This window comes from Cydia pomonella, chromosome 4 (assembly GCF_033807575.1).
Source record: "Cydia pomonella isolate Wapato2018A chromosome 4, ilCydPomo1, whole genome shotgun sequence".
In the NCBI taxonomy this organism is placed as follows: Eukaryota; Metazoa; Arthropoda; class Insecta; order Lepidoptera; family Tortricidae; genus Cydia; species Cydia pomonella.
Window position 1 is genome coordinate 10982597 of NC_084706.1, and position 15076 is coordinate 10997672.

The following is a 15076-nucleotide window of genomic DNA, read 5'->3' on the forward strand; positions in this document are numbered from 1 at the left end:
ATAATCCGAGATGCAAGAATGTGTACTATCCTTGAGACACGACACAGATTAAGCTCGACAAATCATTTCCTTGGCTTCAACGATGGTGTAGGTCTAGGTACGAGTACCTAACTTAGTATCACATTAAAAGGGAAGTATACCACGTCCATACAAAAAGAGAAAATGTTTTAAGGCGAAACCTACAAACCTCTAGGCATCATAATTATATTCTAATATATTATGATGAAGCGATCGACATCAAAATCAAAGTGATTTGTTAAGATTTAGTTAGTGGAAACCGTTTTCTCCCGAAATGGAAATTTTATAGAGAACGTACCGTTATTTCGTGAGGATCGCAAAGCTATCCTTCCCTCTTAAGTCAATAAACTACCTACCCTGTTTTGCTTGCTCACAGTATTTTATGTTCAACTTGTTTAAAAAAAATATATAAGTAGGTATTGGGTTCTCCAACTTAAAAATAATAAGCTGTAAAATCTTATCATTTATAGTCTTTATACGAACAATTATCATAACTAAAAAATACATAATTAAGTAGGTAGAATTCTATATAAGTCAGAATTTTATATAGGGCAGTTATATGCGGGGCTGGGTCTAATACGCCGCATCAATCCAGTGCTGCCAACCTTGTCGTGCTAGTTGTAGCACTCGCACGTCGTATCACTGACGCACCGGCCGTGCTTATAGCCGAGGGCATGGCAGACGGCCAGGCAGGCGCCGTTGTTGCACGTCATCAGTCGCGCCATCGGAATGTATAACTTCTCTGACAGCATGGCTGCCTGGGCCAAGGGTTCATCTGTTAAGAAAATATCACGATTTTGATATGACGCAAACCTCTTTATAATATAATAATGCAGGTTCAGGGTAATTAAAGGAATGGTACCAGTACCAGTTAAAATACTGCTATCAAATTTGTCATAAATTTACAATGATCTGGAAGGTAATGATGAATCGTCAGCGTGAATAAATTATTCTCTCCGTTTAAATTTATGAAATCATATTATTTTATTTACATATAGGTTCCACATTACACGTCGCCTGAGCAATGAGGAAAATGTCGATTCTTTTGATGAATAACCTTAAGGAAAACATATCTATGATAAAATTGAACATTGCCACATTTATTCCAATAAAATTATATAAGTTATATACGTATAAAAAGATATAAATGTATTTAAATGTAACAGGTAAGTACATAATTTGTAGGTATAGTCCAGGTCAAAGATATCTTTACAACTGAGTGTTACAAAAATAAAATTTCATTTCTTATGCTCTGAAAGTGGGCCATATTTGTTCTAAAAAGTGTGCAGAAAATTACTTTTTTTTCTTTTATATAAGTAATGATAAGCAATTAAAATTTGATATTAAATGGATTTGTAGTATTTTTGTACTACGATTTCTATTATGATATTTAAGTCCCCATTCCATAAATCAGGATACTTTTACCTAAAGTGTCAATTGAAAGTATCCTCAAGAAATACTCTAAAAGTTTATACTTAGTCATGTTTTTTAAATAATATATTTTACTTATCCCTTTTTCATTTTATTTTTCGTATTCGAAATAAAAAGTAGAGTGTTTAACTCAGGTGAAAGGCAGCAATTAGGTCTCGAATTATTGGCGTTCGAGCGCCAAACTACCTCGACAGGAATGAGTGCCTTTCATCCCTTGGTTAACAATCTACTATTACATTTAAATAAGTTTACACACAGCGTGATAACTCACGCTTACAACGCATATGACGGTTATAACTTTTTGCTTAATGCACCAAAGTTATATTTGCAATCTTTCTTCCATAGAATAATTAACATATTTGTGATGTTTACACTGAAAATAATATTTCCAGTAAATATGCCAAAAATGCCAGCTTACAATACCCGTGACAATTTAGTAGTTATTGATAAAAACAAATTCATATCCTATTGTTGTTGTTACACGGACATTACATTTAATTCAACCGAATAATTGAAAACTGTGACATATCAATGTCATTTCGAACATCGATTGCCGAAATAGTACTCGTACTAAATACTAATCAATATGTACACAGGCCTTAAGGCAAGTGTACACGCCGGTAAGGGCCTTATAAGATAAATATAAATTACTTTGAAAAAGTTACTTAATTTAAGCTCAGGAATGCACCCTTGAAATTAACAGAAATAAAAAAAGTCACAATTTATGATATTTTTTCTATGGAAGAAACATTGCAAATATAACTTTGGTGCATTAAATTTAAAAATAAAACTGTTTGTAAACTTATTTAAATGTAAAAATATTTCTAAACGCTAAATGCTCGTAGTATAATAAAAATGTTATAAACATAAATTCTGTATTGTTATATCCCCACAAAATAATTACTTATAATCATTATTTTATTACAAGTAATTATTTTGTTGTTATTTATAATGACGATATCGTGTAATCAAAATATGAGTTGTTCAGGTTTCACAGTAAGAATATAGGTACTTTAACTTACCGTCAACTTCATTTCTCTCCATGGCAGCATAAAGGCTGTTGGGTGACATGAGGAACTTCGCTTGGGTTGCCACCACCGCCAAAATCATGAAAATTATAAATTTCATTCTGAAAAATTAAAAGGATCTTGTCACGGGACTGATTAGTTCAGGAACGACTCGGGAACTGATGTCGGGCGCGATGCATGCATGTGCGCTTTTATAAATGTATTTAAGGTGGTTTCATACTGTCCTGCTAGTTGGCTTCCTTGATACCTTTTTTGTACCTACCGGATTGTACCTTTGTAATGGGTTTTGCTGGTAAACGACTAAAGTGGGTATTCGACTTTATGATACCTTCGATACCTTCTCATGATAGATGACCAAAAAGCATTAAATGGCATTAGTACCAAAGCTTATAAACTGTCCTAATTCCTAACTTAATAAAATTAACTATAAATTACCAAGTACAAACTACATAGTAGCATTTTTTTTAAGTACATCATATGTACCTAAAAATATATGAAAAATATTTAAAAACGAGTCATGCGCGTTTTTAAATATAAAATTGCTTGACATGTGTGTAGAACAGATGACAAAGCAAATCAATAAAAAAATACAAAATGGTTTTAAATAGTCTCATTACACGTAACTTAAACTCATGTTTAATGGATGTTTTTTTTTTTGTTTGTTACTTTGTTACCCACTTGTGATCTTTTAATTGTAGGGCCGATTAATGTGTTCGCAGCTTTATAAATTAGAGGGTTAGTCACCAACGGTTATGGAAGCACATTTAGATTTTAATAATACGATACCAATTTCATGATAATTATCTATTTCAGAGCATCCATCTCGCGTCACTAGTGAGTAAGGCACGTTACCAAATACCCATTTTAGGGGCCGATCAACTATATATTGTATCTAATCAACTTTTTTTACAAAAAAAAAAATGGATAGGTATTGATTTTTGCTATGAATTTCATCGAATATGAACAATAAGCATAGGAATGCTTGTATCTATAAGGATATAGATTGCAAATATATCCAGAGCATCGCTCATTTTCACGTTTTAGTGGCTTATAAACATGAATTTGATTACAAACTCAGGAAAAACGTATACTGGGTAACGGACCCGAGTTTCAGAATTTTGTATAGAAAACAACTTTTGATTCATAAAAAAAATGTGTTTGTAATTGAATTTAATTCAAAATTAAGACAATGGTGAGCCAAGTGACATTAAATCAATTTTGGCAATTTTATGGCCCAAAATCATTAAAAATACCTAAAAAACATAAGTTAAATATCAAATTAGTTTCTAAAAATATCAAACTTATCGAAATTGCATTGTTAGCCGGTCGTACACCGGCCGGCCGGCCGGTGGATACACAGTAAACACAACTTTCCACTTCTCGAGTCACAGACGAAATGGCCCAGCCAGTTTGGTTTGACCTACATCGATATGCAGATTCCGCTCCTATTGGTTAAGCCGTTTTTTTTTAAGGACCAACAGGTGTTTTACTGACACGGCAGGAACAAACATTCAAAAAATATTTTATACTCTTAAGTATTTAACGAAGTGCTCGACAAATATAATTTAAAATATGGAAACAAATGTTTTTAATAACAAAGTAATATCAAAAAGTCGCTTAAGAAAATATTTTCAGGATTACCATTACTAGTGAGTCCATATTACGCATTAGGAACAGTAATATATTGTATGGGAGACGGATTTCGTCACCTGAGTCACCATGATTATTCTTAAAAAACTTAATAAATTTACCATAAATAACTAAAAAAGCATAAGAAAATAGATCTAAGTTTGTGATTGTGATCATATAACATGATTTTTAACTTAATATAAAGTAGCAGTTATTATTTTCGAAATGAACACGACAGGTTTATAGTTTATACAGAAAATAGTTGATCAGCCTTAGTATAATATTTTGATAATGTGAACACGCCTTTGTAGGTAATCGCGAGTTCGGCCAAAGGCGCAACTTGTTATCATTTCTCGGATTTCTAGACATAAAGCGTAGTATAAATATAAATATTTTTTTAGTGACATATTATAAATGTATCGTGTTCTTTATACATTTGATGTTGTAACTTTGTTGTCGACTTCATTACAAGGGCGGTATACTTAAATTATCATTTGGAAACCTTATTGCGATAACATAAGGTCTACCAAAAGTTCGTGATATGTTTTCCTTTATCACTTTCCATATTTAGAACAGTTAATCACCTAGTACAAATACTGGAGGAAGATGGAATTCAAGGAGTGTCTTCGATTCTATATGTTTTTTTTACAGCGAACCTTGACAAAGCGTGCATGTTAAGGTTAGATACATAGTTATGAGGCCGACAACCTCTTTTAATGCCGAGGTATGTAATTATAGTGCTCTTCTCAAATTAAAGATTTCTTATTTGCTTTTTTTATTGTTTTTTACCACGAATTTAACTATGCATAAATCTTTATAGGACTATATCTCGTAAAACTGTGAGTCGTTGCGCAAAAATAATAAGTTTTCGTCCCCCTTCAAAGCTTCTTTCCAATAAAAGAAAAACACAAAAAACCTTAAAATAAATCCAAAAAAAAACATCATCTCTTTAACCGAAAAAATAACTTCCTTTTTAATAGGTGTGTTATCAGAATGTCATAACGAACCAAAAGCAATTTTTTTTTATGGCTGAATACTGTATCTCAAATATATTATGTGAAATGGAATTTAAAAAAGGGCACCTTCTCGGCCTATGCCTGTAATTTGATAAGGAACATATTTAATATCAATATTTCATAGCATGTTGGAGAAAAATATTATTATCTAAGTACCTAGATACGTACAAATATTTTCGGTACGGTCGAAGCAACTGTATAGGAATGGCACGCTCGTAAATATATAGGTACCTACTTTCAAAGTCATAACAACAAGAGGAAGTTAGTCAGCAATCCGCATGCCCATACCTATCGGTGAATGTTCACATTCACAAGCAAACAGAGGTTCCCGATAAAATAAATATTCAGAGTATCTACGTAGATAACGAAACTAAAAAACCTTTTAAAAAAAATAAAACATTAACACATTAAAATATTTTGGGATATGTATTAGGTTACGAGCTACTTCATTTGCTGATATTTTATCTTACATTATTTTATTAGGCATAATGTCTATAACGAGATAATTTTAACGTACTACGTGCATCCGAATGAGTAGAATGTGTATCGCGTGGGAAAACGACATCTTCTATCTTTTTTTCTTTTTAATATTATAGGGCTCTCTTACGTTAATCGACCTATTTCTACAGTAAGCTCAATAAGGCCCGTGTAATGGGCTATTAGACAACAACATCTACAAATGTTCCATAAATAAATAATTTGCATTTTTTATCTTATACAACTTAGCAAACTCTTACAAATCTCTATTATACGTGTGTCTTTCTAACAAACAATTATCAAAACGACGGATAGGGATAAAAGATTATCAGCTGTTTGTTAAATTTGACACACATGGTAGTTTAAATTGGACACCTAGGCTAGACCTAGTTTTACTTTTAAGATAGGTGTGTGGATAGGTTTAGTGTGGAATCAGAAATCAAATTATCTAAATATAATAAAAAAGGATAAAATAATCAAAGAATAACAAATATTTAAGGAGTTTTAATTAGTTCTAACAACATATAAAATACATGAAATAAGTGTTTTAATAAAACTAAAATAAAACTGAGTAGAACCAAGACCGAAAATTGAACATGGGCAAACAAAACAAGATTGACAATGTTTATACAAAATTGCATTACTCCAATATTTAGCTTATTGCTACATGGAGGCCTATTCACATTTACATTTTGACATCAGAATTATATTTAAATGATTACATTTTGTTATTATTTACCCGTGCGTTTTGTTCGTGAAAATACATGTATGGACATGTACGAGTGAAATAATAACTAAATGACATTTTGATGTCAAAATTTACGTTCGGATTGTCCTCATGTCATAACTTTACGCAGCAGGTCTCAGTCTGGCTTTGGATACCTACGGTACGGGTTTCGCTGTGCCACAAATTGAACGGAAGTTGAGTTATCTTGAAGCAAGCCCGAGGTCTCTGGTAAAATTAATTCAATTTCCTTTCAATACATGGCGATGAATATTGAAGCAACGTGGTTTTGTAAGCATTATGTTGTTGGGTATTACCGGATATTTTTTCAGTTGTTGCCAGGGTAACAGCTGGGAATAACGATATTTAATATTTTCAAATATACTTTATACATTTCTGATTATGTTGATGTAGTTAGAAGAAATAAGGTCGCCCTACGCACACGCACTGGTTAGGATTTACGCAGACTCCCGTGCAGCCTACAGCGCCACAGAAGCTTTGACAACTCCTGGGGGTGCATGGGGCTCTGGTAGCTGGAATACAAAAATAAATATTTTTGAAAAACCGACTTTAATCAGGGAGACCGAGTGAAAGAAAGATGATTGTTGATTTTGGATTTCATACAATGAAATTAAAAAGACAGCTACCTACGCCTAATTATGTAGAATAGATAGAAAATTTCAGATTTGCCCTATGGTTGACTGGTAAGTTACCCGCAATAGGGTATTCGACTGTATTTAAAATAAATTATTTCACACCATGTATGAAATAAAGCGCCAGATAATCCCGCCACCGCCACCTCCGCCGCGTTTGTCCGTCTTATAGTTGTAATAATGACGATAGTTAGAGATTTTTAAGTAGGTCGCTTCTTCTTCCGATCTAATCCATGTTTCTGTGAGAAGTATGATGTGTATCTGGCTATTTATAAGTTTTAGAATACAGTTGAGCTCATGCAGTTTTCCATGCTTAACAATGCTTCTAATGTTTGTATAGAACAAATTCAAAGAACCTTTCATGGGGTGTAGATCATCGAAAGCTTTTTTCTGAAAGTGATCACAAGATAACGATAAGTATTTCGTTTTATATCAAAAAACTTATTTTAAATTAACTTTTTCTCAAACTTGCAATGAAATGTTGACATGACTTACTTCAAATTAGGTCCGGAAATACTACATATCAGGTGCGATGAGTGAAGATGATATGTAAAGGAATTTCATACAGTCTTACACATCTAGGCCTGTAAGGCAACCTTCTTTTGTTTTTAAATGTCAAATTATAGCACGTTTTGGCATTCAACCATAAAAAACCTATAAGCAAAATTCTGCCATTATGCTTTTTTTTTTATTTTTTGTGCTTTATCTTTTCTTTTTGTCTATTACTATTTCAGGGTCTTATATAGGGGAACGAAAATTTGATTATTTTTGGGCTACGACGCACGGTTTAGGAGATACAGCTCTATAAAGATTTTTGCATGATTGAAAAAAAGTGTAATGGCGTTTTTGTTCCCCCTGAATACCCCACGCACTGAGTAACCTATCACATTAGGATATTAAACAATCATCATCATCATCATCTTATTTTTAGTACATTGTAGGAGAGGTCGGAAAACCGCTAAAAGATGGACGAGTGAGTCACTTAAATAATACCAGTCTATCCTTAGCGTTTCCGGCCGAGGCTTTACAATACATAGTGCTTTTCACGACTACTGCGAGGAAATAAAAAAACTTTAAATATAAGTACTTTAATATAAATTAATATTTATATTGGCATGAGGACAATTGCTGAAAGAGAGCGATGTATTTTTGCCAGGAACATTTATATTTTCTTTACTAGAAGAACTCATTTTTATAGCGTAGATACGTGTTTCTTGTATTTTTTAGTCAAACATAATTTACACTATCCATTCACTAAGTATTTTCCGATCCCGCCTTTTTTACTTTTTTTATCACTTTTAAGAGGCATTTTTCTGTTGTTTACTTCAAACTGACTCTAACCACAAACAGCTACAAAAGTAAAAACGCCTTAAGCGTTAACTGAATGGTTTTGTCGTTTATTTTTTTTAAAACAAGTAATTGGTCCTATAAACAACCTAATTTTATTGTCGAAGGAAAAAGTTGCGCCCAAAAAATTTCCGTACCCTTAGATTGCGGAGCACCAAGCACTGAAGTTAAAAAAACGAACACAAGGCTTATAATAATAAAAAGCCTCATTTTGCCACGAACCCTGACGTGAGAAAACTAAATGAGCAACGAATTCTTCTGCTTATCAGATACTATTTCTTTGTTTACAGACATTACTGAGGTGTATATTAAGCAGTATTATTTGCTATCACATTAGTTGCTATCACATTAATTAGTTGCCATGTATTGAGTGAGCTAGGAGTAGATGATCCATTGAAGCATCAGGTAAGTATTATAAACACAGCATATACGCTTGCTGTGCCGGCAATATATCGGTCACTAAACTCGCTAATCATGTTTTAACGATTTCGGTGCTATTTGTAATTAGGCCTAGCAACTATGTACGTGTAGATATGTAAGTAGGTAAAACCGAGGTAAGTTAACAAAGTGGTAAAATGACACAGCGTCCATATTTCGTCAACTATAGACGCTAGAAGTATGCCTTCCAAGAAAATAAATGTTTAATTTTCTATACATGGCTAAGGTATCAGATGAGCAATTGAGGATTTATAGCAGTTAGGACCAAAATATGGCTAAAAGAAAGTTTCTCGTAATTTTTTAAGGCAAATTCTTTATCAGTTTTGGCATTTTTTTGCTTTACGTTTGGAGCATTAAGCAGCGGTATCATGGTCGCATTTTTATTACCTAACATGTCATGCGTCACTTTCGCACTTACATACTTGAGATGATAAAAATGGAACCATACTGCCACCGCTATCGCTAGTAGTGTTTTTTTTATCATATACCTATTTGGACTTATCAACGTTTTAATGTAAAGTCTTTGAAATCCAATGTTTTGAAAATCATAAATGAAATGAACATCTGAAAAAACAAGGGCGAGGTAGGTTGAAACGCCTTGTTGAAACTTACCTCGTATTTTTTTGTTTGAGTTTGTCAGAGGCTGCATGTTCATATGACACTGCTCAAATGATATTTTCAATATTACCGGGTCCTTGCCGCGCCGATGGTAAAAGGCCGGACGACTTGACTTTGGTGCCGCGGCGTGGTCTTCTTGACTAGACTTAAGTTAGTCTTAAGTTTTGTTTTTTTTTTAAGTATTTTTTTTTATGTTTATTGTATATAATAATAAATATAAATAATCGTAAAAACTTTAAAAAAAAATATTACTATGAAAACGGATTATTATTTCATGAGTAGGTAACTGTCGCAGTAATTGAAGACAATATTTTTCAATTTTAATTTTAGCACTTGGGTTACCAATTAAAACCTTTAAAAAATAGGTGTATTAAAATATTGATTTAAGTAGCATAATTTTCAAATTATTCTACTGCAATCTGTATTTTAAAACTATAACCACCGTGAAGTCTTGGAATTAATTGTCTAGCGGACCGCAGGCTCCCATGAGCCGTGGCAAAATGCCGGGACAACGCGAGGAAGAAGAACCAGCGTAAAGTCGAAATTGAAAACTAAAATTCTAAATTAAATTGTAGATATCGATTAAAATGTTTCATTGATACATGTTTGCTATTTATTGTTCAAATTAGTACCTACATTATTCATGTATCCCAAGTACAATATAGCGTTTCTATTCTGGATTGTAAATGGTTACAAAATTTGCTGTAATATGACACAGATATCATAAATTTAGCTATGATACAACAGAGTTATGACCATAAAAGTAAAATTTGTTTCAAGTCTCCTTGGTCTCCCCTATATATACGTTTATATTATTATTTGAGGCTAGCTTTGCTGGCAGAAGCCGCATTTTTAGTATTTCGTTGCAACTCTAATCTTATTTCACCCCCTTAGCGAATTCATTACGGGGCCCGGGATGAAAATTATTCTATGTCCATCCATTTTTCTGCCGCACTAAACATAAGAGCATTGAAATCTCTTTCAATTGTATAAGGTATACAATTAAATGACATTTTAAAATGAGTTATTGCTCTTATGTTTAGTGCGGCAGTTTAACAAACCAAAGATTTGAAATGGAAATTAAAAACAAGTTTAAAATAGACATTAAAGGGTAGTAACAAAGCCACAAGTGAAACCTTTGTTTAAACATCCAGTATGATAAAATATCAGATAAAGTTGAATCCCTTATTTACGGAGTAGTTGATTACCAGTTGATTACAACTACCAAGAGCATTACTAGTATTGTTTTAAATGACGTAGGTAGGTATTTATTGACTGTCATTACGGGATGGGGAATCGATTAAAATTACATTTATTGTTGGCTTTTTGATATCAGTCAGCTGGCATTACGTACCATATTGCTCGTATTGTAATTTAATAAGTAGAGAGACAAAATAACAACAAATAATGAAAACCTGTCAAGCGTGAGTCAGTAGAAAAAAAATAACGTGCTGTACGTAATTAAAATTAAAATTTATATTTACGTTGCTTTTTCGTTGGGGTTGAATGTTTTTTATCTACCGTCTCTATATCGATGTTCATATTATGCAAGAATACATATGTATTAATAAGAAGTTCATGTCATTAACGGGTCTTATGCGATTAAATTTCATTATTTTAGCTTTTATCCGACCTTTTACCTTTTTGCAATATAAACATCGATAACGAGCGAGACGGTTGATAAAAAAAAAAACATTGAACCCCTACGAGAAAACAACGTCAGTGCGACAAGATAACGGGGTTTATATAATTTATACCAATATATAGCTTTCTACGAATAATTGCTACTGAGCAAAGAGATCATAGTGTCTAACAGACGATGTAATTCCCCGGGCCGCAACCAACATGTACATAATTATTTACGTTAGCCACGCCACGCCTGTCGCCGAGCCGTTCGCTCGGGACTTTTTTGAAGACGGTGAGTTCATAATGTTTATTTATATTCAACCGTAACCGTTATCAGCCCATTGAGTCATACAGAACTGACGGGCCAGTCAGATAACTTAGCTGAGACCTTTATACAGCGACAATGAAGGTCAATTTTGAACAGAAATATCCTTATTATTAATACAGTTACAATCATGTTTGTAAGTCACAGCGTGATATATAAGTTTAAGCTGATGTATAATTGGATACTGCAAAAGATACATTTCAAAGTGAGTAAAGTATGCTTATTAAAATGAAGGGTTACTTCTTAATAATTACCGTATTTTTGGCTATGATAGCTGTTTAATTCAGTTCACCAGTGCAATATCAAGGTAGGTTCTATAGTTTAAAAATACATTAGAGAGATTATGCGAGTTATTAAAAATCTGCCAAGAGCATGTCGGGGTATGCTCAGTGTAGGGTTCCATAGTTACCATTCTGTCAGCTGTGGCTAAACGGGAGCTATTAGCTATAGATTCTCTTTCGGGGCGATTATTACCGTGAATATTCACTTATCAAAAAGTCATTTTTGAAGATGATCTAAGAAGATCCAATGACACTCCACACTATTGGGCTAAAAAAAAAAAAAACATTGTTGTATGGGGAGAACTTGTAGAGGTAGACACACTAAAAAAATGTTTTTGTAGTTTTCGTTTTACCGTCCTGTTGCCATGTATGATTTCTAGCACTAACAATGTAACGATCACGGAGCAAAGCTGCGGACGGACGGACAGACGGACATTCAAAAACTTTAAGGGTTCCTAGTTGACTACGGAATCTTATAAATTAGCCGATTTTGTTACTACAAATAACTGAAATGAAAAAGTTCTTAGATATTAATCCTTTATAATAATAACGTTTATAGGTAGAGTCGGGCCAATTTAACTCTGCACAGATTTTAACGGACAGTGACAGAGAAGCCAATTCAAAATTACATTTTGACAACAAAATGATATCTAAATGTTATCAGTTTTTTTCATTTACCCGTGCGTCTAGCTCGAGCTTTAATACATGTACGGACAAGTACGAGTGAAATGCACGTGCGAATGATAACTAAATGACATCATTTAGATATCATTTTGATGTCAAAATGTCCGTTCGAATTGCCATCAGAGTGTGGAAGTATCATCACAAACATAAAACTAGTGTCACTGTGAGCTATAGACCTCGCGAACCCCGAAATGATTATTTCCGCAAATAACAATAAGATCAGTTACTAATTAACAACTAAACAGACTAACTGTTATTTTATAGCCGGTGAATTGGGGCATCTCGATTTTATTCATCCCGAGACAACGCAAGCGCCCCGCATCTTCCGTCGCTCTACCAACCGGCCCGATTCGAAGAATGATTAAGACACGTTTAAGATCTTGGAAAGATCGATAACTAAAGGCCATGTCAAAATTGACGTTTATGTCGATTCCGCTGTGATCCCGATAAGATCTATCTACAATATTTCTAACGTCAAAGTGACTTTGGTTGCCCGAATCGAGCTGCTTCTGTCAATTATACGACATACAAACGATATCTAAATGAGAACTTATCTAAACCAGAACTTATCGTATCTCATTTTTCGAATCGGGCCGCAAATGCGAATTCCGTGTTTGCGACCAACGTGCTATGCCGGCGTCTGAAGTTCCCGGGCGGCGCGTGCATTAGCGACAAATGCCACTGCGATAGGTTCTAAGAGGCGTTTAACGAAAACTAAAAAAAAGTAAATATGATATTTAGACAAAAACTGGAGAACCCCGCTCTGAGTCGTTTTAGGAGCAAAGGTTGTCCATATGGCAGCATTAAAATCACTATTTAGGTACACGATAGTTATTAATCCAGTCCATTTCAATAGATTCACTCAAATTTTAATGACCAAATTAACACAAGAACACAACCTATACGAATTTTACGATACGTCAAATATTAGGTCTAGATACGATATAGATCGAATATGTCAGTTTCTTCAAACAAAAACGTCACTTTTGACACTGACATATCCGATCCATATGGTATCTAACTAGCCCTAATATTTGACGTATCTTAAAGTTCGAATCGGTCCGTAAGGCAGTTAGAGGTATAATTCAGTGTGCTGATTGGGAAAAAGGAGGTTGATGATAAATGTTTTATCTACTTATTTATATAAGTACCTAAATATTGTAAATACTACGTAGGGAAACTCTATACTACCAAATCTAGCCCTAATATTTGACGTATCTTAAAGTTCGAATCGGTCCGTAAGGCAGTTAGAGGTATAATTCAGTGTGCTGATTGGGAAAAAGGAGGTTGATGATAAATGTTTTATCTACTTATTTATATAAGTACCTAAATATTGTAAATACTACGTAGGGAAACTCTATACTACCAAATATCATTAAAACACGTCCCATGCATAATAGTTTTCATATAATTGCGCCAGATAAAAGCTCTTTTGTACCTATCTATGTAGAGAAACACGTTGAAAAGTTTTCAACTGAAAAAAGCTAAGTTAAGTAAGGACTACTTTAAATAGGTATATTAATTTGCCAGAGCCTGTCGAGATTATTGCATTAAACTATTAACAAAATAAAAGTTTTATGCAATAATTCTCTTTCCAATTGTCACGAAGGCGAAAGGGGAGGAAACGCTACAGATCACGCTGTCAGGATTTAATTTAAACTCGTCCGGAGAGCTTAATGAGAATGCATAATGCATATTAAAATATTATGGAATTTCGCAATGGCTGGACGCCTTTAAAGCCCCGTCTAGAGGTCAGCGGATAGAACATTCGGAAATCTACTTTTACTTGTTTCTCTTATGTTTATACATGCAGTTAAATACCTTTATATTGTGCAAAAATCCATTAGCAAACAATTAAAATTATTATTATTATTTATTATTGGGGTGTTGCGGGCCTTTGTTTGCCACGTCAACCAAACAGTGATCTATTGTGACGGCCCTTTAAAGTTCGTTACTAATGCCCGAGGAATCCAGGAAGTTCCATATTTTTTGGGCCGTAATATTCGTAACCGTAATATGGGTTGCAATACATGCCGCCCTAAGTAGGGACTTCTTTTTGACATTAGTGGTCCACAGGAACAGAGAATGTGCATTACAGTCTCCTCGGACTCCTGGCAGAACCTGTTAATAAATTAATACGTCGTTGCGTTTAATACAAAATATGCCATTATGCCATAGTAAGCCTGTCAAATTTCAGCATTTCTATAAACTGATTTACGAATATAAAATACCATGTTTATAATGTTTATATTTTCTGAAGGTAGCTGCAGAAAAAAAAACGTGTGCTACATCACAAAAGTGTCACGTACGTGGCTCTATTTGAAATGCTTTTGATAAAGTTGAAACGCCGATATTTGGCATGAAACTCATCACGTCTGCTTTAAATTCTTGTTTTATGCAGTTGCCAGTATTCATAATTTATGTTGTAGCCACGTCACGTCGCTGACAAAAGTTTACTTTCTAGTGAATGCCCCAAACAAATGAGTTTTTTGTACTAACACAGCGGCAGGTTTTAAGACTAGGTACATACCGAACGATTCCCTTTTCAACGCCAAAGTTAAGCCAAACTTCTACTCGAATTTGCTTACAACGGTCGCCGGTGTCAGTGTTGGGCAACTCAAACTGAGTCTAGTACTGGCAGCACTGCACTAGACACAACATCAAAGATACAGGAGTGTGTGGGTGACACGTAATGGAGACGTACGTTGTTGTTGTATCTCGAAGTAATTTAAAGCGTAAACTGGGAAAAAGTACAAGAAGACTTACCATAACCTACAAAAC

At 33.9% G+C, this 15076-nt stretch overlaps 1 protein-coding gene across 2 annotated transcripts; it reads right to left on the reverse strand.

The window, feature by feature from the left end:
- Positions 1-473: 473 nt before the first annotated feature.
- Positions 474-8542, reverse strand: LOC133517074 (uncharacterized). 2 transcript variants are annotated; one of them, XM_061850219.1, is made up of 3 exons: positions 8461-8542; positions 2472-2578; positions 474-793 (listed from the first exon to the last, which is right to left on the reverse strand). In XM_061850219.1, the coding sequence occupies exons 2-3, from the start codon at positions 2575-2577 to the stop codon at positions 633-635; spliced, it is 267 nt and encodes an 88-aa protein (XP_061706203.1). In that variant the 5' UTR covers position 2578; positions 8461-8542; the 3' UTR covers positions 474-632. The 2 variants fall into 2 exon arrangements, with proteins under 2 accessions (XP_061706203.1, XP_061706202.1); XM_061850218.1 differs by lacking the exon at positions 8461-8542 and having other exon boundaries at positions 2472-2652.
- Positions 8543-15076: the final 6534 nt, after the last annotated feature.

Coding starts and splice junctions, on each gene's coding strand:
- LOC133517074 (XM_061850219.1), bottom strand. CDS start 2,577: ATGAAATTTATAATTTTCATGATTTTGGCGGTGGTGGCAACCCAAGCG. Junction 794..2,471: donor GGAGAGAAATGAAGTTGACG/GTAAGTTAAAGT, acceptor TTTTCTTAACAG/ATGAACCCTTGGCCCAGGCA.